The 25,152-nt window shown below is 43.1% G+C and overlaps 1 protein-coding gene across 1 annotated transcript in view; it reads right to left on the reverse strand.

The window, feature by feature from the left end:
• Positions 1-25,152, reverse strand: part of arhgef11 (Rho guanine nucleotide exchange factor (GEF) 11) — a 26,500-nt gene continuing 1,348 nt past the window's right edge. The window contains 42 exon segments of the mRNA XM_054601002.1: positions 1-139; positions 252-384; positions 1,381-1,688; positions 1,864-1,989; positions 2,760-2,999; positions 3,580-3,732; positions 4,718-4,773; positions 4,929-5,009; positions 5,101-5,182; positions 5,276-5,458; positions 5,560-5,635; positions 5,749-5,897; positions 5,993-6,110; positions 7,457-7,582; positions 7,710-7,786; positions 8,961-9,101; positions 9,228-9,376; positions 9,638-9,685; positions 9,911-10,117; positions 10,239-10,303; positions 10,305-10,369; positions 10,573-10,602; positions 11,477-11,570; positions 14,444-14,570; positions 14,804-14,827; positions 15,858-15,980; positions 16,070-16,166; positions 16,287-16,329; positions 16,887-16,985; positions 17,455-17,559; positions 17,733-17,801; positions 18,365-18,457; positions 18,607-18,644; positions 19,136-19,184; positions 19,678-19,785; positions 20,001-20,072; positions 20,266-20,429; positions 20,432-20,464; positions 20,583-20,640; positions 20,755-20,804; positions 21,157-21,261; positions 21,669-21,754. Coding sequence (XP_054456977.1) covers positions 90-139; positions 252-384; positions 1,381-1,688; positions 1,864-1,989; positions 2,760-2,999; positions 3,580-3,732; positions 4,718-4,773; positions 4,929-5,009; positions 5,101-5,182; positions 5,276-5,458; positions 5,560-5,635; positions 5,749-5,897; positions 5,993-6,110; positions 7,457-7,582; positions 7,710-7,786; positions 8,961-9,101; positions 9,228-9,376; positions 9,638-9,685; positions 9,911-10,117; positions 10,239-10,303; positions 10,305-10,369; positions 10,573-10,602; positions 11,477-11,570; positions 14,444-14,570; positions 14,804-14,827; positions 15,858-15,980; positions 16,070-16,166; positions 16,287-16,329; positions 16,887-16,985; positions 17,455-17,559; positions 17,733-17,801; positions 18,365-18,457; positions 18,607-18,644; positions 19,136-19,184; positions 19,678-19,785; positions 20,001-20,072; positions 20,266-20,429; positions 20,432-20,464; positions 20,583-20,640; positions 20,755-20,804; positions 21,157-21,261; positions 21,669-21,754 — 4,300 coding nt within the window. The 3' untranslated portion in view covers positions 1-89.

The raw sequence follows: 25,152 nt of genomic DNA on the forward strand, positions 1-25,152 counted from the left end.
CCCGAGTCTGACGGTGGGTTCATATGAGTGCGTCCGTATGCCAACAATCAAGACCGAGCGACTGCAAGTACAGCCTCTCCGCAGCCACGTCAGAATCCCGTCGACTGGATCTTGGGCTCTGCTGGACTTCCCTCTTTGCCTGGTTTGGTCCAAAGTAAAAAAAAAAAAAAAAAAAAAGATATTATATTGTAAAGTGAATAATTGAAACTGATATTGATTTGTAAAGGTTTAACATTAACGCTGCCGCTCACCGTCTCCTGAGCCCCGATCCAGACTTGGTGTTCTGGAGACGGTTGCCGAGCAACACTGTTGGTCCTCTGACTCCTGACTGACAAACGGCTCTCTGAGGGTTTTTAAAAGCTTGTGATGGGACTTCTCGATTTCCTGTAAACGGGGAAGATGCAGAAAATTATACAAAAACGTCAATGGAAACTCGAGACTAGACTAGACACAGACTAGACTAGACTAGACTAGACTAGACTAGACACAGACTGTGGGGAGACTTTCAAGTACCGTATTTTCCGCACTATAAGGCGCACTTAAAAGCCTTTAATTTTCTCAAAAAACGACAGTGCGCCTTATAATCCGGAGCGCCTTATATATGGATTAATTCTGGTTGTGCTTACTGACCTCGAAGCGGTTTTGTGTGGTACACGGCGCTCTGTCAACATGTTTTAGTACGACTTTGGTAAACTACAAAGCCGCACCGCAGCAGCATCACGGCCACCGTAGTCAGGAGCGTCGCGGAGTAATACATACTGTGCTTCACCATAATATTACAGTGTGTGTGGATAAGGACCCCAAAATGGCTCCTCAAGAGACACGTTTACGACGCGGACTTCAAACTCAAGGCTGTCAGTCACGCAGTAGAACATGGGAATAGAGCAGCTGCGAGAGAATTCAACATTAATGAATCAATGGTACGGAAGTGGAGGAAGTTTGACTGACTGACTGTTTTGTTTCGCTTAATGCGCCTTATAGTCCGGTGTGCCTTATATATGAAAAAAGATCGAAAATAGACCATTCATTGACAGTGCGCCTTATAATCCAGTGCGCCCTATAGTGCGGAAAATACGGTATGTAACAGAAAACTGTGAAGCAAAACTGCCCTCTTCCCAACCTATCAGTAAGCACCCTGTGAAGGCAGGTTAACACATAGATGAACACTTTACAAGATGCAGTCTGTTTGCAAACTAGGTATCATCTCTCTCTCTATCTATCCTCCTAAGACACAAACAGGCTGCTCATACTAGTTGTAAAACACATGAGAGAAATAAAAGAGTGTGTTCTAATAGGTGGAGAGCTGGTTGTCATAGAACCATGACATCATCAGAGCAGTCCAGACAGCCACCTCAATACCACCTTAACACAGAAACTCACCTCTAACTGGCGCAACTTGCTCATCAACCCCTCAATGGTGTGAAATATCTCATCCACATTTTTGATCACGTGGCTCTGGTGCCCGGCCTGCGACTGGCCCGTTTCCTCTTCCTGTTCCTGTTGCATAGCCTCCGATTGGTGAGGCGCTGGACCGCGGCTGGGCGTTTCCTCCTCCGCCTGCATCTGTGTTGATGTCACTTCCTCCAGAGGCTGAGGGAAGTGGCTGGCAGTCGGGGTGGGAGGGTCGTTGAGGTCATCGGTGACGCTCTCTCCCTGCTCTGTAGGCATGACCAAGTAGAAAGTGTTCCCTGGGAGGACAGGAAGTGTGCGGGTGAGTCACGTCAGGTGTCAAATCAGCAATAAGCTAAAGATTATAAATGATATTCTCTTTCTTCTATCTTGATTGAATGCTAGACATGTAAATGAAATAGTCTTTGTCTGATAAAAAAGCTGCAGAACTTGACTCAATTTAGTCACCGTTACCCCGCGTAGTGGCCTCGCCTCTCGGCTTGGATGATTGGTCGGAGGGGAGGGTGACATCAGTAGTGATGTCATCAGGGACAGAAGAAGAAGAAGAAGGAGGAGGAGGAGCAGGACCCGCAACCACAGCTAGAGGATAGAAAAAGTGTGTGCGGAAGGGTTTGTGTGTGTGATAGAAAGAAGTGTGAAGACGTGTGAAGAAGTGTGAAGACGTGTGAAGAAGTGTGAAGAGTGCAGGAAGGAGGCGATGAGGTGTATGACGAGTGTGTGTTGTGGAGAGCACGCAGACAAAAGAAAAAGAGCAGATTAAGGGTGTAAGAAACAAAATAATGAATCATCGAGTGCAGAGAAAACATGCATAGCCATTAAAAAGACACCCGGTTTTTTTTTTTTAAATCAGAAAACAGAGAGAATGCTGCTGAATTCGTATCAGTTCACTGCACTTATTGAATTCGTATTCGTTTACTGCACTTATCCTATTCGTAGTAGTTTGTTGCACTTATTGTATTCGTATTAGTCTGTTGCAACTATTGTCTTCGTAGTAATTTGCCTCTGCACTGTACTTTTGCTCTGGTTTATGCTTTTAGATGCTTGTTTAAGAAAGGAGATGCACTTATGACTTCTGGTGACTAGTAGTTCTCTTGAATACCTATGTTGAATACACTTCCTGTAAGTCGCTTTGGATAAAAGCGTCTGCTAAATGACTGTAATGTAATGTAATGTAATTCACATTTAGTTCAATCAAGAGCAAATATTAACCCAAAGTGAAACAAAAGTGGTTTATCTTGAAAAAAAAAAAAAAAAAAAGGTTTCAAATTCGTATGAGAACGAGCTCAGATCGCCCTGCTGAAGACTCAAAAGGTCATTTTGTGAAAACGTTCCTCCGTTTGACCCGTTACCTTTCCGTATGACCTGAACGCTGCCAGTTTGCTCTGCGTCCGGGGGCGGAACCTCTGCTTCAGGCTCCGCCTCCCATTCGTTGGCGCCGAAGTTGAGGACGGTCTCCAGAGACTCCGGCCGCTGTCTCTCGGCGAACGAGCCCCTTTCGTTGGCCGTCTCGTTGGTGGGCGTTTCGTCCGAATCGTGGCTCCAACCGTCCTCTTCCAAATCTCGTAGTATGAGCTGCTTTAGTGTTTCAACTGCGGAGGCCACGAATACAACAAATACAAAGTTGGTTTTGGGTTTTCCTCAACTGGTATGATTACGAAAATACAGCAAAATTAAATTTCTCCGGTCATAATGTCTGCTTCGGCTACAGTAGATGTAACGGGATGCAGACCTTTCACAGGGGATTATATCCCATCATTTTACCGGCTACACCTGAAGCGCATCATGCAGTTTATGCAAAACATGATTGTGACCTTTCATGTTGGGATTGTTTTTTCCAGTTATTGGACCCAGTACAGCGCTGTAAAACCAAAATAACCGCAGACAGAAACTCACAAAACCAAATTGACAATATTCTCATTGTCATTAAGTATATTCCTGTATATTGGTAGTTTAAAAAAAAAAAAAAAATAAAAAAAAAACCACTTTACCATTGCTGTGTAAAATGGAGGCGCACAACGCAAACCAAAAAAAATTAACAAAAGAAGACTTTTTTTACATTTGTGGAGCAGATATCCGTGGAGCACACGCACCACTTACGCACTGCTCTTTAACGCTTTAACATCCAACAGTTTGCAGAAGTGATGCAGGTGTGTTTGATTTCCTTCTCACCGTCTTGCAAAGCGGCCTCTGCCACGCCCACTGCTTTTCTTTCGCCCCGGATGAAAGCTCCCGATTGGTCCGTAGCTGCGTCTGCCGAGAGCACGATGTCGTCGCCGGAGGAATGAGTCTCCATGGAATCTGACTGCTCCGTTATGGAGTTATCTGGAAGAGAAAAAAAGAGATTTATATATATATATACATATATATATATATATATAAGGCGCAGCCGGGGGAGGAGAGTTTCCGGTTTGGGGACCTCAGAATCGCATCCCTGCTTTTTGCAGATGATGTGGTTCTGTTGGCTTCTTCAGAACGTGACCTTCAGCACGCACTGGGGCGGTTCACAGCCGAGTGTGAAGCGGTCGGGATGAGAGTCAGTACCTCCAAGTCTGAGGCCATGGTTCTCTTCCGGAAAACGGTGGATTGCACCCTCTGGGTTGGGAGTGAGTCACTGCCCCAAGCGAGGGAGTTCAAGTATCTCGGGATCTTATTCACGAGTGAGGGTAAAATGGAGCGGGAGATGGACAGGCGGTTCGGTGCAGCGTCAGCAGTGATGCGGGCGTTGTACCGGACCGTTTTGGTGAAGAAGGAGCTGAGCCGAAGGCAAAGCTCTCGATTTACCAGTCCATCTACGTTCCAACCCTCACCTATGGTCATGAGCTTTGGGTAGTGACCGAAAGAATGAGATCGCGAATACAAGCGGCCGAAATGAGCTTCCTTCGTAGGGTGGCTGGGCTCAGCCTTAGAGATAGGGTGAGGAGCTCAGACATCCGGAAAGCCTGCTGCTTCGTGTCGAAAGGGGCCAGCTGAGGTGGCTCGGGCATCTGATCAGGATGCCTCCTGGACGCCTCCCTTTAGAGGTTTTCCAGGCACGTCCAACTGGTAAGAGGCCCCGGGGTAGACCCAGAACACGCTGGAGAGATTATATATCTCGTCTGGCCTGGGAACCCTCGGGGTTCCCCAGGAGGAGCTGGAAAGTGTTGCTGGGGAGAAGGACGTCTGGAGGACCCTCCTTAGCTTGCTGCCCCCGCGACCCGGATAAGCGGAAGGAAATGGATGGATGGATGGATATATATATATCTCACATACATTTGCAGACAATTTATATATTCAAGACTGATGATTACAATGTGTTTTGTTTTTTTACCTGCATAGACACTGCTGCTAGTCGACACTGGGGACGCACTGCGTAGACTCGGGGAGCTTTAGGAAATAAAAACACAAACCAGAGTAAGAGATCACAAGGCGATGAAAATAAACGTGTACAAAGAACTTCGTCTTAAATTGAACTAACCTTCTGGCAAAGCAGCCCTGACGCGTTCCTTTATATATTATTCATAGGCATAAGATTTACTCACGATATAGGTATGGATCCGTGATTGATCAGGGGTGATGAACCACCAGCAGACGAGATGGTCCTTTCAAGTAAATCTTTCCAGCTGCAAAACAAGACCACACGTTCCTGGAGGCTGGAAAAGGACCATGGATGCAAATGAAAAGCCAAATACAAGTTATGAAAAAAGAGCTTACGTGTTTTTCTCCGATGACGTCCCAGCCACCAGCTCATAGATCTGCCTCTCCGTGGTGCTGATGACGTAGAGGGCTTTGTTGTCTGGACAGAAATCACAAGATTTGACGCATTTGAACACAAAAAAAACACAGGAGAGCATCGATTTAGCTTCCGTCAGCGTGACTACGGTCTTACCTGTAGCTACTGAGCGGACCAGCAGGGAGTCCAGCTTCACCAGAGGGCTGAAGGAGGTCTTGCTGTCCCCGCTGCCTCCTCCGCCTCCACCCAGCCAGCGGGATGGATACCTCAGCTGCAGCCGGTCGTCGGGGCCCCTCTGGAGGAGGACCAGGCAGTCTGACAGCAGCAGCGCTTGAATCTCTGACGGAGGGAGACAAGAGGCGTGTGATTAACGGGGTGTGAAACCCAACCGATGAGACCCTACGTGTCCACACTGAACGTGTCCACGCGGCGGTACGGACCTATCTGCTTGTCTTTGCTGACTTTCCAGGTGAGAGGACCTTCGTGGATCATTCTCTTAGTGGTGAGGTCTAGACTCTGTGAGGGAGAAGAGCAAACGAAAGCACATTCAGGCAACAAAAAGGGAGGAAAGCCTCCATCGCAGTATGAACGAGGAAGGAAGGGAAAACCTAAATGTATGATTCTACTACCTTGAATAGAGGTGCAGCGTCCAGCCTGCGTTGGTATTGGCTGAGGCGCTGCCGGTGTTCCGTTTCCCTGACAACCTCGTTGACAGCCTGCAGTATCCCTCGGCAACAAGCCTGGGCGCGCTGAAGCGAGGGGAGGTCCGACGAACCGGCTAAACGAGGAAAAAAAAAAATCAAAATCATACTTTTCTTTGGCACGTTTCCCCGTGTTTATGGTTGTTATTCGACTCTTCTCTGGATTCCTCACCCTCCGTGTGTTTGATGATGTTGTCCAGCAGCAGCGGGTACTTGGTGAGTCTCTGCATCTCGGACACCAGCAGGTCTTTGAGCTGCAGCCTTCGACAGTGAGGACTCGCTTCACACTCCTGAGCAAATGTCAAACAGGGAAGCACGTAAAGCACAAGGCTGCAGGGGTGTAAAGGCTAGGACAGACTGAGGACGGTTGGTGAATTAAGAAATGTTAAATATAGCGACATACAAACTCGTCATCATGAAGTAAATATATATTGATAGATTGGTTCTGAGGAAACACGGCATAAAAGGAGGCAGATAGCGTTTTAGTTACGTCTATACTTACGAAAGTAATAAAATAACAACATGGAGGACCCGCAGTCTGAACCAAGACGGCAAAACTCTCCTCTAACATTGTCAACAGCAGCACATTAAGATTCGTTTCCACACGCGTGAGCCTCTGAGCATGCACGGTGGCGTTTATGCTCTATGCTCAGTTTGTTGCAATATTCTCCAAAATGAACTGCGATGCAACAAAAAGACAACGGGTGGAACCCAAAAAAGTGTAGCTGTAACCCGGCAAAAAGCCATAAACCAACCTCCACAATGCTGAGGAGCGACTGTAATTATCTGTAAACTCTAATCTCATATTCATGGACTGCTCTATTGCCTTTGTACAAGCCCTGTAAAGAAAGTAGTTCAGTATTACATTACATTACATTTTCATTTTTTTTTTTTTATCCAAAACCACCGGTTTCTAAAAGCACCTAATAATGAATTGACCTTCTTTGTATAATCCCTAGACATGTAAATGTGCTTTTAACAGGGAAATATTTGTGAGGCAGGAGAGGGGAGAAGGAAAAAAATACTTTTTCTTTCTTAGTAACAAAACCTGCCAACTTATTTTTTACTACTTACTAAAGGTTGTTTTACGCTGCCTTTATTACAGCACTGGTAAAAAATTAGATTAATAATAATCATCTTGTTAAAACTAGCAAATCCACATTCCACATAAAGTAGGATTCACAGGGGGCGGCTGTGGCATAGTGGAGAGCAAGGTAGTTCTCCAATCAGAGGGTCGGTGGTTGGATACCCGGCTTCGGCAGTCGATGTGTCCTTGGGCAAGACACTTAACCCCAAGTTGCTCCTGAAGGCTTGCCATCGGTGTGGACTGGATGTTGCATGAATGTTAGTTAGAGTCTGATGGTGGCACCTTGCATGGTAGCCTGTCATCAGTGTGTAAATGGGTGAATGATATGTAATATACTACTGATTGTAAGTCGCTTTGGATAAAAGCGTCTGCTAAATGACTGTAATGTAATGTAATGTAATGATTCACTACAGAAATGACTGGTAACATGATGAACACATCTTCTTTTTGGAGTAATGTGTGCACGGGAGCGTGTGTGTGTGTGTGTGTGTGTGTGTGTGTGTGTGTGTGTGTGTGTGTGTGTGTGTGTGTGTGTGTGTGTGTGTGTACCTGGATAATGTGAGCGAAGCGAGGGTCTTTACGCTGTTTGTTCTTGATGAGCTCCAGAGCCTGAGACTGCTGGCTGCACAGCTGCGACGCTTGCTCCTGAAACTCGTCTCCGGCTGCACCTTCAAACTGCAAAACAAACACCACCGTTAACACGCCGACTACACTGTACCGAAACACCGTTCACATTACCAGAGCAATGAGGAGATCGAACACGGCAGACGGAACCGACGGCGGGTGATTATTCATCACTCACTCTGGCCAGCATGACGTCCCCGATGTCCTGAACGATGGGGGTTTCCCTTCGCTTCTTCATCGCCTCGCACAGACTCGCTGCAAAGAGGAGAGACAGAAGCAACAACAAAAAAAAAAAAAAAAAAATAACTCAACTTGGGTGGTCAAATTATTTCTAATTACCAATAAGATCATCCATAAATCCAGCGCTAAATGCGAAGGCTAGTACGGCAACAGCATCGCACCGTAAACTTACATGTCGGCTCTTAATTAAAGCACATATTGACTCAGTGAAGCCGCAGGCTGAGATTACATTCACAACCTTTGCTTAGTATTTGCTTCACTTATTATTATTTACCTGGCAAACATGCAGCCATGAACACATGTTGACTCAAAGCACAACTCACTTTGTTGTGCAAACAGAAGGGGCAGAAAGGAGTCACACTCTTACAAGAGGACAGGGAAGTTCCTTACAGTCTGCATATTTAAATATTTACTCTTCTTTAAGTTCTACTTCCTCATTTGAAAATAGCCTAAAATGGTCTTGACTTTAGATGCACAATATGGATGCTCGTCATGGCCGCTACCCACTGAAGGTAAAGATAGTGAGCAACGGTGGATGATTTATTACTCCGTAGCTCTGACCTAAACATTTCTCACAAAAAAAAGAAAAAGCTCTGACTCTTAAAAATGTAAATTTATGGGGGGGGTTTTTTTTTTTCCAGTGAAGTACGTCACAAAACTTAAATAGCAAATTGCAAATGTGTCATCTTCCTCTGAAACTGTGAAAAGCGGCCACACCAGCGACGACATATTCGGCCCTCTACTCGGCGCACTGCGTGTGCTTGTTGTTCCTCTTCTTCTTCTTCTCTAAGTTTAATGGCCGCCACCGACTGCATTGTGTGTTTGAGTGTGTAGATATTGGGCTTGTTGAGGCCAATGGAAGAAAACTTGGCTTCATATTATCAGTTGATATCGGCTAGGATTTCATTATCGTGCATTCCTAGTCATGACTATGCAAATAAAAATGAAAAAAAAAGCTAAAAAGATCAAATTAATCCACAGTCATACATTTTTACAGTTAATTTAGTGTGACTCGTGTAAATGCTCGTAACAAAAAAATGAACATCAGTAAATTTTAATTTTCACACACACACACACACACACACACACACACACACACACACACACACACACACACACACACACACAGACACACACACACACACACACACACACACACACACACACACACACACACACAAAGACTGACCGTGGAGTTCGTAGACCTGCGGCAGGTTGGGGAAGATGCAGGCCAGCTCATCAGAGTTCAGCACAGACCTCATCTTCTGGAAAAAGACCTGGTCCAGGACCCTCAAGGTCCTCAGGTGGGACGCCTCGGTGGTGAACAGCTCTGATGACGCAAACATAAAAAAACGGTTTTCAACATCAGGGCTCAACGCACGATCGTGGAGTGAAACTGTTATTTCTGTAAAGTTAAATATCCGGCGTTAACGTGCGTGTTTTATTAGACTCGTACCGTATATGACGGCCTGCCGGTCCACCTCCCTCGGACTGAGCGTGGCGAGGAGCTGAGGAGGAACCGTGTCCTGCCAGTTCTGACCGTCGGACACCTCCTCCTCCAGCGCTGCAGCGTCCGGCAGCAGGGCCAGCGGTGAGTCCACACTCCTGCAGAGTCACGCACACACACACACACATGAACACAGGTGGAGGGATGGACGGACAAACAGAAGACACTTACATAGCCATTACAAAACAAATCTTTATCCGGAGACTTGAAACTGAACGTTTCTTTCTCGTGAGCCAAACCATTACATCCTTCAAGAGTTTTGCATGTGGGAGAGAAGTCAGCCATCTTTGTTTCTCATACCCTGCCAGACAATAACTGAAAAATCACTGATCATCTACGGGGATGACATTGAAACTCACCTGCGTCTAGACCGAGGGGTGTATGGGGGTGTAGGGTTCTCTAGAGACCTGAGTTTGAGAGAGAGAGTGGAGAGAGAGATGTCACGAGGTGAAAAGCTACACTTTCAGGGGGTAACGTCCTGGGAGTTTTGAGTTCTGATTCTTCCAAGCTCATGTTATTATTTCTTTACTTTTAATTCATCCCTGCCTGAAGGAATGCAAAAAGAACATCTCAGAATCATCTTTAATTAACTCGGGAACTCAATAACCACTTCCGTCTCTGCGGCTCTGTACCGTGCAGAGCTGCTGGATGCGGATGAGGACGCGCTGTGCTGCAGCAGCCTGAGGCCCGGCCCCTCCCTCTCCTCCCCGCAGTCCTCCATGTCCACGTCGCTGCGAGAGCGAGGGACAGACTCCGTCCCCGAGACGACGCCCCGCCGCCGACCTTCTCCCTGAGCCTTCAGCGACTCGCTGCGTGCCAGACGCACTGAGACCGTAGGGCTGCGAGAGAGAGAGAGAAAGAAAACACGTCATTACTAAAACACTTTCAGGTGCTTTACCGCCCCATTTAAGCCGATACTGAATAGAAACTAGAGCCGACGATGTAGTTGAAGGGAGCTACCTGTTCATGCTGTCTTCTCCCAGGCTGCTGGAGGAGAGCCTCTGGGGGTCGGCAGCGTCTCCTCCCCTCCTCTCCCGTCTCCGTGTGATTCTCAAACTGCTGGATGATGTTCCTCACACTGCCAGGACGGACTGCAGACACGGGCACTGCTTAAGTGTACAGTACGGTTAAATAGTGCACAAAACACCACGAGCAGCAAAAAAAGGTTGGCGTTTCTAAAAACGAGGCGGCACACAAGCTACATACAGTCGGATCGCAATAACTTACTTAGTTGAAAAGCAAACGTTTAACGTAAAGAGTAAAAATCAAAAGTGCAATGACATGAAATAAATACCTTCGGTGGGTGACAACGGGACATGGAATGCTAAAAAAAAAAAAATGAAGCAAAAAAAAAAAAATGAAATCAGAACAACAAGACACAATGGAAATTCCATAAATCAATAAATAAACCTGCAAAAACAATAAAAGGGAAAACAAAGGACACATATAAATCAATATTGGGTGACAAATAAAACGAGTGGGAGCTTCGCGTGTTTGTGTTAGCGTGCTTCTGATGCGGCGGTCCGTGTGTGCCGATACCGTCAGCTGACATTTCACAGACTGACTCGTATAATTGAGACCAGGGTGATGGTTCTTAGAATAAACTAAATAATAAATAATAAGCTAAACATTTTAGCATTTTGACAATGTACTGAGTTTAGATGTCAGGTTATAATAAAGATTAATAGAGCAATATAGATTACATTAAATTAACATTACAGTATCATTTACTGTTGATGGGACGCTTTTATCCAAAGCGACTTACAGGAAGTGTATTCAACATAGGTATTCAAGAGAACTACTAGTCACCAGAAGTCATAAGTGCATCTCCTTTCTTAAACAAGGATCTCAAAGCATAAGCCAGAGCAAAAGTATAGTGCAGAGGCAGATTACTACGGGAAAACAATAATTGCAACAGACTAATCCGAATATAGTAAGTGCTACAAACTACTACGAATAGGATAAGTGCAGTAAACGAATACAAATTCAATAAGTGCAGCGAACTGATAGAGAAAGACAGGGAGAGAGTGAAAACTAATACGAGTGCAATGGAGGGAGTGCTAAAGAGGAAGGCTCCGGGAGGGAGAAATGAACAATAACGAGTCATCATTTAAATGTTGAGGGGGAGGGAGGTGTGTGAGTGTGGGAGAGAAAAAGTGTGTGTGTGTGTGTGTGTGTGTGTTTTTTTTTGTATTTACTGGACTGGGAGGTGGTCCGGGGTTTGCCGATGTACTTCAGGATGGGATTTCTCTTTTTATCCTCTCCATCTTTCTCTTTCTTGGTACCACTCAGCTGTGGAGAGAGGAACCACAACGTCATGTCATACAATCAACTTTATACGCTTTTATCTTATATATATTGTTAACTTCTATTCATTTATTTTAACTTTTTTTTCGTACCATTACATTTTGTTTGGCTGTTGGCATAAAGGAAATGTTTTGAGATTTTTTTTAGAGAGAAGGTTTGAAGGTAGAAAAGCAAAAGTCATTTGATTTAAGCATCTTCGAATGTGAGAATACTGTTCCAGCATTTCCGAAACAGCCAAGCTCCTGTGATTCTCTCACTCTAAAGCCCCTTTCCCCACTTCCACTAACATCTGCCTTTGTTTTTTGTGGTACGAGGTTACATTTGACATTGCTTCCAGGGACAAATGACTCTATTTATCGGCTCCAGCTCCGATTGACAGTGATGGAAACATGACACCCAAGTAGACGCTCTTATTTTGACGCTTTCTTTGTCATTTAAATCACAAAATTCCGTCCGTTTCCGTCAAAGCACACTCAAACATTGTCCCCAAATTGCAAACTGCACAGAGTTTGAAGAGAGGCTGAATGAGTCAGTAACGGATGTTAAAAAACAGAAAATAACCACAGTAATACTTTCACTGGCCTCCATGATGCCATCTATGGTTTACCGACCCTGTTTTGCTGCGTGTTCATGACCTAGAACGTGACACATCAGAACCAAAAAAAAAACCCCACAAAAAGCAGAAAGGCATATTCGTCTACTGGCAAAGTGAAAGTCTATCTTTGGCCTGTTTTTAAAAGGTTTTCGCACATAAAAAAAAAACCTGCAATACGCACTTATTTTGGTGGAAAAACGGTGTAAGATGAAAATACCTTAAAACGCAAAAGTCAGACTGGGTTTACAGACTTCTACAGGGGAGCTCTAGGTGTGTAAATAAAACCTCAGTACCACAGGGATGTACAATGTGGCACCTCAGAGCTGACACTTAAATCTCGATGCTGTAATTACAATAAGGGGTGGAGGACTCCATCATCTACCTGACGCACAAGGCCCTCTCTCACCTGAAGAAGCACTGTGAGAGTCATGTTCTTTGACTTCTCCAGTGCTTTCAACACCATCCAGCCCTCCCTGCTGAGAGAGAAGCTGCTGGAGATGAACCTGCACCCCGACACCACTTCCTGGATCACTGACTACCTCACGGGCCGGCCACAGTACGTCAGGGTGGATGGCTGTGTCTCCGAGTCTGTGATCAGCAACACCGGCGCACCCCAAGGAACTGTACTGGCACCGTTCCTCTTCACACTCTACACCTCGGACTTCCGCTTCAACTCTGGTTCCTGCCACCTCCAGAAGTTCTCCGATGACTCCTCCATTGTTGGATGTATCACCAGGGACAACGAGGAGGAGTACAGAGGACTGATTGAGAGCTTCATCACATGGTGCAGCAACAACCACCTGAAGCTCAACATCAGCAAGACCAAGGAGCTTGTGGTGGACTACCAGAGGAACAGAAGCCCCCCTGTCCCTGTTTTCATTCAGGGAGGGGAAGTGGAGAGCGTTGAGTCCTACAAGTACCTTGGGGTGCAGATAAACAATAAACTGGACTGGACACACAACACTGACGCCCTCTACAGGAAAGGACAGAGCAGGCTGTTCTTCCTGAGGAGGCTGAGGTCCTTCAATGTGTGCAATAAACTGCTCAAGGCATTCTACCAGTCTGTGGTAGCCAGCGCCCTCTTCTTCTCTTCTTCTACCAGTCTGTGGTAGCCAGCGCCCTCTTCTTCTCTTCTTCTACCAGTCTGTGGTAGCCAGCGCCCTCTTCTTCTCTTCTTCTACCAGTCTGTGGTAGCCAGCGCCCTCTTCTTCTTCTCTTCTTCTTCTCTTCTTCTACCAGTCTGTGGTAGCCAGCGCCCTCTTCTTCGCTGTAGCGTGCTGGGGTGGTGGCATCAGGACCGGAGATGCCAACAAACTTAATAAGCTGGTGAGGAAAGCCAGCTCTGTGGTGGGTCTGGAGCTTCTCTTCTTCTCTTCTTCTACCAGGACAGTCTGGAGTCAGTGGGTGAGAGGAGGATGAAGGCCAAACTCGGAGCCATCCTGGACAATCCCTCTCACCCTCTCCATGAGGAACTGTGGCAGCTGGGCAGCTCTTTCAGCCATCGGCTGATTCTGCCAAAGAGCAGGACGGAGCGCTTCAGACGCTCATTTGTGCCCACTGCCATCAGACTGTACAACAACAGCAGAGACCACAGTCTGTCATCATGCTGACCAGGCCCCCCCCATGTGGATATACTGTACATTTACATTTCTTATTTTTGTATGTGTATTTATTGTCTGTCTGTGTAGTTGTATAGTATGTGTATTTATTGTCTGTGTAGTTGTATAGTATGTGTATTTATTGTCTGTGTAGTTGTATAGTATGTGTATTTATTGTCTGTGTAGTTGTATAGTATGTGTATTTATTGTCTGTGTAGTTGTATAGTATGTGTATTTATTGTCTGTGTAGTTGTATAGTATGTGTATTTATTGTCTGTATGTGTATTTATTGTCTGTGTAGTTGTATAGTATGTGTATTTATTGTCTGTTTCTGTGTAGTTGAGCTGCTGCAACACTCGAATTCCCCCCATGGGGATCAATAAAGGAATATAAAAGGAATATAATAATAAGAAAATCATGCTGCAGAATGTGCTCTGTTGTTGCAATTTCTAAAAAAGGAACAACTCTTTACAAAAGAAAACAGATGCTCGTGTTTACATGTACAATCCGCCTTGTACATGTACAACTTCACACTTTGTACAGGTGTGGTTTCAACATAACAATTATTATGACAACATTATTCAGATAATCCCCTTTCAACGTCTTTCCCTACCATCTCTGCTTTTTTTTTTTTTTGTTTGTTTTAGACGGCAACTGCTCTTTACCTTTTTCGTCTTTAAGAAGGCGAGCCACTTCTCCTTCTCTGTGCTCAGACCAGGGAAGACCTTGGAGTCTCTCAGCTTGATACCCGAATGACGCAGGTAAAGGTGCACCGCCGACGCCAGGGGAGAACTGAGGGAGAGGAACGAGGTGGGAGGAGAGAACGAGAGAGAGAGAGAGAGAGAGAGAGACAGGACGAACGTGGTGGGTGGGGGGGGGAAAGGTGAGGAGAATAGACCACAAGGAAAAAAACAAACAAAACAAACACACACAAAGACAAGATGTTAACAAAGAAAGAAGCAAATCTCTCAGAGAGACTGCTGTTAAATGACATGTCACTGAAACAGACGGGACGTTTCTTTTACCTTCTGTCCTCTTCGTGCTTCGATCTGGAGCGGGAACAGAGAGAGAGACATAAAAAAAAAAAAAAGGCTGTTAACTCGCCCCACAACATGCAATAACAGGCTGTTTTTAAAAAAAGAGATATCCAGTTTGATTCCTCAAAGTTAAATCCAGTTCATTCAGGTGCAAACAAAGCTGTAAGAAACACACTGCGGTGCTGCGGTCATGTGATGGGAAATCGGCCTGTGTGTGTGTGTGTGTGTGTGTGTGTGTGTGTGTGTGTGTGTGTGTGTGTGTGTGTGTGTGTGGTCACGTGGTTTTTCTAGGTTTTGCCGCGGTGTTAACGACCTTTGTTATGATGTGCTTCTTCTGTCGCTTTGTCATAACTATTTTATTGGGCCCCAAAACATCTGACCCTGTTGCTAAGCAAAACCTGGATCGGCTGTCTGAGCGTGTGTCGGTTAATATTCACTTCATGACGACAGCCGAATGTTGAAGTAAACCAAGTTATGGTCCATCTTTTGGCATACGAGTAAAAAATATGAACAATTAATCATTCATTCTTTGTCAGGAACAAATCCATGTGCAATAATCCAGTACCTTTAAATTCTAAATGATATACATATACTGTATACTTATCCCACCTACCTCGTGTACATCAAATATCCTGTAACAATATTTCCATATTTATACAAGCACCCTTGCATCTCCATGTCATTGCTTTTTGTGTTTTATGCTCATATATATATACTTTTGCATTTTATATTTCTTGTGTACATAACAGTTAAATGTTTATCCTTATCCTGTGTTCCTCTTTGTTCTTTGTTTATTTGTCTGTTTATGTGTACATTAGTGAGCGGAAGAAACCGGAGTCAAATTACTTCTATGCATAAGCGTACATGGCCAATAAAGCCGATTCTGATCCTGAAATATGTGAATTCATTCCAAAAGGAGGAAAGAAAAACGGATTTTATCTCGTTTCACATCACTCAAATAAAAAAAGGTGAGTAAATGAACTGGTGCTAACTTTGTTGTAATTTTGCATTTTTTTTCTAACAAGAAAAGCGAGAGGCTCACAGTATTTCCCAGAGGGTGGTGACCAGTTTGTCCACCACCTGTCTCTCTTTCACCGGGTCTCCATCCAGCTGCAGCAGGTCTTCTTCTCCGAACAGAGAGCCGAGACCCATCATCTGCTTGTTCCTTTGAAACACAAGCTTAACGGATTAATAGGAGCCCTTTAAATTTGTTCCAGACATCTTAGCTGTTGTGAATCTCGAGATGTGAGGTACCTGTAGTCCTGAATCTGGTCTTGGATGTCCGGCAGCACCTGCTGCTGCAGCTCAGACAGAGGTCCTCTGATGTCCTCCTGGGCATGAAGTCGACTCTCTGAAATGGAGACAACATGGATGTCGCTAACGTTAAAACAGCCATGGTGAGGCATAAATATAAATATCAAAAATGAAATGAAAAACAAATTGATCAAGTAGCTTTTAGTCGTCTTCTTACCTATATCTGTGAGATACTCCTCTCGGACTTTGATTTTCAGGGGCTACGGCAAAAAAAAAAAAAAACAGCACATTTTCTTTTCCATCTCTACATTTTTCAATTTTGTGCAAGTTTTAACATGATATAAGGTATAAATAATAATAAATAGTATTAGACAAAAGAAAAGTCACTTGTAAAAGGAGGATTAGAATGAATGTTTAACATGTAGCTTACTAAATGTAATTGATTCTATTTTATTGAAAAAAGGGGATCAACACATTACACATTAGCAGCCAATGCTGGAATATAACAGATTAAAGTTGAGAGTGCGGAACTTTTGTCTCCCCCGTCTGTCGGTGAGAGTAGTAATCAAATGGGAGAGACAATCACAACAGAGCAGCAGCTAGTATGGAAGAAGCATCAAAGAAAAGTTTCTGGAGTGGATGCTCGGAAAAAACGTTTTTGCTGAGCTGGAAAGTTGCGACAGACGCTTAAATTCGGAATACTGCGAAATACGTTTCAATGGCTGGAATGTATCGGACGTTCATTTATATATAAAAGACCCGCACTCCAGCTTTGAGGAATAGGAGTATTAGATCATTAAGACATGTTGGTACGTACTGCGTCAGGGTCCAGGAAATGGGAGCAGATCTGAGGTGCAAGCGCCCGGGCGTCTTTAGGGCTGGAGCCCAGGTAGGCCTCCACCGACAGGTAAAACAGCTGTTGTGAACACACAGGACCATGAATGTTAGCAAGCAAACCCAGATATATCTAGTGGAAAAAGTAAGGCAGTGTATTTGGGCAATTTTAGGTAAAAAATAAGTTCAAGTCACACATTTCTGACTACATATAGACACTAAATCAGGCATTTCTTCCGTCTCAATTAAGAGATATTCAATGTCCCCTGAAGTACAAAGAGTTTCAGAGAATTTCTGATTTTTTTTCACCCAAATGTATGACTTTATAATCTCACAGAATATCTGATTTTATTTCTCGTAAATTGACAACTTTAAACTTGGACTTTTTGAGTTTTTTTCTCTGAATAACATCCCCTCCCCTTTAATCATTATTATTATTTTTTTTAAACCTACAATGGCACTTATACGCCGTCATAAAAACGTCATTCAAAAATACTGAAATCCGAACACTTTTGTTCCATTACATGTGTGTAAATACAATGTGGACTGACCAGAGGGTTGGGGTCCAGAAGCTGGGTGAAGACGTATCTCATGAACACCGCCATGTGTGCCGGTCGAGACTTCAACAACTCAATGTCCTGGAATGGACCGTCCATCTGAGAGAAAGGACAGAGGAAAAAAATATGTCTAAATGTGTAGATGGAGGGAAGACAAGATGCAGCGAAGGAAAAGGAAGAAAACGTAGAGGCAACGAAAGAAAGACTGCTAAAAAAGAAATAAAAAAACATCACGTCGATTGATTTTGAGTCACGCCACACGTCCTTCTCACCTCATTGAACGCATAGCCGTCATCTTCCTCATCCTCTTCCTCGGGGCCGATAATCTGGGCCTTTCCGCCCTTTGAACGGAGAAGCACGCACACACGGACACAGAATTTAAGATGCAGGAAAGCGCTCAGTCAGGCGCTCGAGGACACTGACACAGATCTGTCCAAGCACATCTGCCATTTTCACCCATACGCTGTGCATGCGGGGGGGCTCAGCGTGAAAGAGATTTCAGGGGGGGGGGGACGGACGGACATGAAATGCGACTTGAAGGTAGCGGTGATAAATGATCCTCTCTGTCTCGCCTCATGCATTCTAAAAACAGCTATGCGAGACATGGAGAGGACCAGATGAAGAGGAGAGAACAGCGCTACATCTCAAAAAAGTAGGAAGATAATATTGTTGGGTTTTTTTTTTTTTTTTTTCCCCAGAATGATACGTTGAATAAAACAACACCACAAATATGCAGCTGGTTTAGTAAAAAAATGACTCAAAACGGGGAGCTTGTGCTGCATGTGAGGACCTAATCAATGCCAGGAGCGTCTATCTCAAAGTGAATGCAAGTGTGTGTGTGTGTGTGTGTGTGTGTGTGTGTGTGTGTGTGTGTGTGTGTGTGTGTGTGTGTGTGTCATCTCACCGAATCGGACAGGGTGTGTGTGTCCGAGTTCTGCCGTCGGTGTTGTGGGGTCCTGAAGGAGAATGAGGGGGAGGAGTGGGGACTCTCAAAGGCCTGGGGGGAGGAGGAGGAGGAGGGAGGGAGGAAGGGAGGGAGGACGGGGGGATGAGTGGGACCATCACATACACAATCGCACACATACAATCTCACTGTTTTTTTTTTTGGGTTTTTTTTTTTGAGAAGACAAGAGATGTGCAGCCTACCTCCATGTCTCCTTCGCTCGAGTCCATCGACAGCCGACCTGCCAGAGCACACAGCAGCTTTAAAGCACTCACAAGGCCACCTATACTTTAGCAGATGTTTAGATTATACGTGCATAAAGCACAGAGCGTTATGGGAGTAGGTGCTACCATAGAATGTAACACTACGACTCATGCAATCTCCATTTATTTTACCTTTTATTTGTGGATTATTGGCCGATTTGTGTGCTGTGCTAAGCATAAGATCCATTGTTGATGTTTGTAGCACTGAGATATTTAAAAAGGGTAGCCAAAATCTATCACGATAAAGCTCATTTTTTTTTTAGCTATCTTGATAACGATATTCAATTTAAAAATGTGTTTTGTCTACACCAAAATCACAAACTTGCCTGAGAGGGCTTTACAATCTGATACATATAACAATATTCTGTGTTTTCTAGCAATCCGATAACAAAATAGTCAAGATGGTAAAGTTTATTTTTTGGATACTATTTCAAAGTAATAGGTAAAAAGATGGAAAAGAGAAACAAACCTTCTCCTGCTTGGACGTAGCTTGTGGTGCATTCTGATCGCGTTCCCTCCTGGAGAAGCAGAATAAAGCGTTGGTTAATTTTCAGCAACGGCTGTAAATGTGAATTATGAATGTCATTGTTAAAGCTTGATTTATTTTTTTATTTTTTTTGGGGACGGGGACAATCGGGGGCAGCAGAAGAGGCAGCACATTTGAGTAAATACAAGAAAGTGGATTAGAATTGAAATCCCTTTGACACCGTCCAAACTACAATTTGACATTGCAAGTATGGTGGCTGTAGTTCTTGTGGACAAATGTATTAACCAACATGATGTTGTTTTGTCTGCTTAACTACTGGTGGGAAGGATCTCATAGAATTTTTTTTGTCAGTGAATTTGAATATGTGCTCTGTTACTGTTTTGCCTGGTGTCTGTTTTGCAAATTTCCCGTGCTCCATGGGAAGGTAAACAAAAAACATATTTAGAGTTTTTTTTTCCAGTGAATACAAAAAAATAAAAAAAAACAGATATATAGAACAGATATAAACAGTCACGTCTCCTCACCAGATCTTGCTTAATCTTGACCCTGACTTGGTGAGCTCTCCTCTTGGCACTTTCAATCCGCTCGCCCAGAGACGTCGACGGGTTCCTCAACTGCTCCTCCAGCAGCTCCTGTCAGTTGAACAACAATTGAATCAACAGCAGATTATAAGCTGCAAAACTACGTCGTCACTATTTATGCAGATAGCACGATGCAACAAGGGGCTATGCAGAAAACTACAGCATACAATACTAATTATCTGTTTTCAGGCTTCAGAACCGGGACAGCATATATGCGTGTGTGTGTGTGTGTGTGTGTGTGTGTGTGTGTGTGTGTGTGTGTGTACCTGCAGTTCAGCCTCTTCCTGCTCCAGCATTTTCCTGAGTATCTGAGTGGCATGTTTCTGTACTTCTGGGTCCTAAACAACACAATTGTAACAGACATTGTAAACTCCCTTGATTACTGTACATCCAATATATTTCTTTACTTTAAAAAAAAAAAAAAAAAAAAGAAAAAGTACCTTCATGCTGTCAATCTTAAAGCTTAACATTTTGTTGACTAGAAGATACCGGCTGCGAAATGACATAAATCCTGAGTAGTATTTCATTCACCTGTAGTGGTTTGGGTCCAGTGATTCTTTGGGAGGGGGTGCTGCTCAGTCCAGAGGGCAGGGGTGGAGGTGGAGGGGTTGGAGCCTCCCCACCGAGAGACGTTCTCTGATTGGGTGTGAGGTCAGTGTGGAGCGGCTCTAAGGGCAAAGAGGCGGCGAAAGGGGAGGTCCTTGTAGCGTCAGAGCAGCGTACGGACCCGCTATGGAACGGAGAAAAAAAAAAAAAAGACATTTAAAAAATGCAGTAATGGAATCAGATAGAAACTGTTTAAAAAGAGAAGAAAGACACACACACACAATCACACTTCACAAACTCACATTTGATGAGCTTCACAACCTCCTGATGGGACATGGAGGACACCAGCGAGCCGTTCACCTGAGAGAGGGAGAGAGGACGGAGAGGAGGAAAGTCAGCAACACGAAAAAAAACAGGAAGAAAACAATAACTTTCAGATTCACTGTCTGTGATGTAAAGCAGAAAAAAAAAAACCTTTATGATTCGGTCCCCTTCTTGGACCCCGGCCTTGACTGCTGCACCACCTGTGAAGATGAGGAACGGGCATACTGTGAAGCTCTTGTAGAATGACAAAAAAAAAACCTGTTTTAACTCGTGTCGTTTGCGCTACAAATGACTCATCTAGGTCATGTTAAATTAGAAAAATACTCTCAACAAAAAAAACTGTATTTCTGACGTTGTGTTTGATCTTTTTTAATACCCGAGAACCGTCTTTTAATTGGATATGAATACTCTAAAATCTGTAAATTTGAGTGTATAAACTCAAAAAAAAAAAAACTCAAAAAACGTTTCATGGCAGTTTGCTGGAGCATCTGCGTGAAATATAACAAAATAAGCACTATGATCACATCGAAACAAGCTGTGCACGTGTCTTACCTGGTCGGACATTCTGCACTAGCTTGACTCTCTCTCCACATACTGTGAAGCCGAAGCCGAGCTGGTCCTTCTGCACCACCACACATCTCTGGACAAGACCAGTACCTGGAAGAGGACAGGGGGATGTTAAGATAAGATAAGATAAGATAAGATAAGATAAGATAAGATAAGATAAGATAAGATAAGATAAGATAAGATAAGATAAGATAATCCTTTATTAGTCCCGCAGCGGGGAAATTTGCAGACTTACAACAGCGTAGCGTAAAGTGCACACAAGAGACATAGTAGAAGAAGACAAGCTAAAAATAAAAAATAAAAATAAAATAAAAAAACAAGTATTATAAATAAGCAATAAAAAAAACAGTAGAAAAAACAACAATAACTGAAATATTATATTTACAGACAGAGAAAAAAACAACAACTATTTTAACTATTTTTAACTTTTTTTAAGGGTGTTTAAGGGAGATATTAAATGATATAAGATATAGTGAAAAGACAACCGGCGAATTTACCCGTACTCTCAGCAGGGATTTCCACCATTGGCTGCTGGGTGGCAGAGGATTTGCGCTCCGAGTCCCCGATGGTCAGACTGCTGAGCCTGGGTTTGAGAGACGGTAGAAAAGAGGCTTAGCATGAAACAATACAAACGGGGTGATCTAGAAAAAAAAAACTGGGAGGGTGTTGGTTGCACTGAGGGAGAAGGGAGAGATCTGAAGAGGGGAGGGGATCGAGATCAATAAAAAGTGATGGAACATGCCTGAGAGAGAGAGGAGGAGCTTGCAAATCGAGCAACAAGAGAGGAGAGGAGGAGGTCAAGAGGAAGAGGATTCAGGGGGGTTTTCGAGCACATGGTCAGACGTGTGGGGTAGAGAATATGACAATATGACAATATGCATTCGAAGCAACAAGTAAGGAGGCGAAAGGGAGAACTCACCAAGCAGCAAAAGGGCTGAAAGCGAAGCATGACAGAAAAGAAGGACAAAAAGGCAGATAAAAGGGGAAAAGAGAGAGAAGAAATTCAGCATGAAGACAAATCGTGGAGGACACAGAGGATCTGACCCGAGAGTTCACATCATCCCCACGTCCTGTACACTCTTACAGATTGTAAACACTGAGAGCAGTCTGGATTTACAAGGATATAGATATATATATTTAAAGGTGTTTGGAACAACAGCAAACACAGTGTAAGCACTTTAGTGATTTGGTATTATTACAGAAGTTGAAAAGGTCGGTTAAAGTTATTAATGCAACCAGAAAGATTTGTTGTTTGTTTGCTGATATCTGGAGATATTGAGATAATTCACCCTGGTCCAGACCTTTGAATTTGACCACTACACTGAGTTTGAGACGATTGATTTGTCTGGCATCGTGACACGAAAAAACAGCGGTTTCAAGGTTTTAAAAAAAATAATTAAAAAAAAAAAATCACAGATCCAGTGACAACCACGGGGCACTGCTAATTAGCCAATCAGCTTCAGCGCCATGCGGGGGAATAGCACCACTGTCAAACATCGACATTGACGCTGCTATCGAGGCTGCATGATTACAAAAATAAAGCAATTAAAAAAGGTATCGATTACTTTGAAATCCAAGCAGCATTCTGCTTTGATGTCTGGGGGAAAAAATATATAATTTATCTGCTATGAGATGCCGAGTTGAGAGTCGGGCTTATCTTCTTTGTTGGTGTATCATGGTCTGTCTTCCCAAACGCTTCTTTAGTCTTCCTCATGTGTGTCTGTCACTTTAGCTTTAAGCTCCCACTTTAACCTTTAAAAGTAATCTAATACATTTACACAAATCCTCCCAGAACCGAAGCGGGGTCAATATGGCAGAATTATATGTAATATACTACTGATTGTAAGTCGCTTTGGATAAAAGCGTCTGCTAAATGACTGTAATGTAATGTAATTATCCCAAAATCACTGAGTTCTTTGCTCAATGGCCAATAGCACATTTTGGGCTGCTAAATAATAGTTTGGAATTTGCTTTACCCCTTCATTAACAAATTAATGTTATCAGTTTTGTTTTTACTTTCTCTTTTAACTCGTTCTGCTCCACTCATAAAACACCAGCACAAAGTATGTTGTCTTGGCAACACATCACCTGTGGACTGTGACCCACGTAGAAGAATAGATTGGTGAGCAAAAATGTTATCATTCATCTGATTAAACGAGTTAGTCTCTCTCTCTCCTGAGTATGACTCATCAGTGTATGCCTCCCTTTAAAGGCTAAACGCCAATGCTTGCCTGAATCATTTTATCAATTGTCAAGGAAAATCTTTTGCCGTTTCCATCTTTTTGAATTTGAGGACCTGCTCCTCACAAGTATTTAATATGAGGAGCCTTAAACTAAGATTCTGGGAATGTGAGATTAATCTAAAAACTAATGGAGGCATTGATTGATCAGGAGCAGCCACTGAGAAATATTCTGCCACAGCTGTACAATCTGAAGAAGTCATTAACCCCAAACCCTGACGAAAGCTCTCACTGGACAGCTGTCCTACCTGAACGGGTGGGCGTTTTTCTTATTGGCTGCCCTGCTGTCACATTACACACACACACACACAAAAGACACAGGGGTAGGCACGTGCACAAGACACACACACACACACACATATAGACACACACACACACACAGGAAGAAAAGTTGACAGCAGGAGAAACAGGAAAGACAAATGATCAAGACAAAGATGAGTTGAACAGACAATCACAGAGACACAGTGTAGTTCTACACAGTGAACGTGGTGACGAATGATAAGATGAGATACAGTGAATCAAGTGTTAGCAGCAGACAGGTTCAACTCGTGAAGGTGAAGAGTCACACGTGACATTCAAGCAACAAATAAACACACAGAAAGTAACATAAAACACAAGAGGTGGGGATCCTTATGATTCAATTCAGATTTTTGGTGTCAGAATTCTATTCAGAGACGATTTTTGGTTGAATAAATAGAAAGGTGTATTTTCCCACTCTTACTACACTGAAATGCAATTTAAAATATAACTGGGAGTTAACCCAACTGGTCATGATTTACAGAAGACCTAGCAGAAAAAGTGTGACAATGCCGCTTTTTTAAAATTGTAATAAAGTGTACTGCATTGATTTGGAGGCATTTAACAGTCCAACCCATTTGTGTCCTTTTTAAAATTTAATTTGGTGGAAATAGTCTCTGGGCTTACATAAGCACAAAGTGGGTTTACTGTGTTTTGCTATATACATAATTATATTTTAGGAAAAAAAAAAAAGTAGTCCCATATGCGCAAAGACTAAATATAGTACGATAAGAACAATGGCTGTATCGCAGACACTACAAGGAGCAAAACCAAGCATGTTGTATATTTGACAAGTTGAATATCAAAAGAGCATGAAGAATTGAAGATTCAACTCTAAAATAAAATAAAACATATTCTGGTTTGTCGAGCATTTGTTTGTTTACCACATAATTCCATATGTGTTCCTTCATAGTTTGGATATCTTCAATATTAATCTACAATGTAGAAAAAAAATAAAAGAAAAACAACCATTGAATGAGAAAAACCATTGAATGAGAAGGTGTCCAAACTTTTGACTGGTACTGTATGCAGTTTAAAAAAAAACATTTGATGAACAAAACTTTAGCCTTTTCCCATTTTATTTTTTTTAAATCCTGATTTTGAATGTTAATAAAAGTGTGATATTTCATGTGATCTAAAAAAATATTTCATGTGACTTTTTGGATACTTATTAGGATGATAAATATGTATGTAATACACTTTAAGACTTTAAACCAATCAAAATATCATACTTATTATAGTCTTTGGCCATAAATGGGCTATATTGAATAACAAAAACTATAATGTACTAAACAACATAACTGGTTAACTGTTTTTGTGTGGGTTTTTTAAGTTATTTTAAATCCTGCAGTGTAAATTTGTCGACTAACAAAAAAAATAAATCATTTTGCCTTTCTTGTAACCTAACTAGCGTGTGCGCGCGCTTGTAAATCGTCCGGGTGCC

The sequence above is a fragment of the Anoplopoma fimbria genome, chromosome 7 (assembly GCF_027596085.1).
Source record: "Anoplopoma fimbria isolate UVic2021 breed Golden Eagle Sablefish chromosome 7, Afim_UVic_2022, whole genome shotgun sequence".
Classification (NCBI taxonomy): Eukaryota; Metazoa; Chordata; class Actinopteri; order Perciformes; family Anoplopomatidae; genus Anoplopoma; species Anoplopoma fimbria.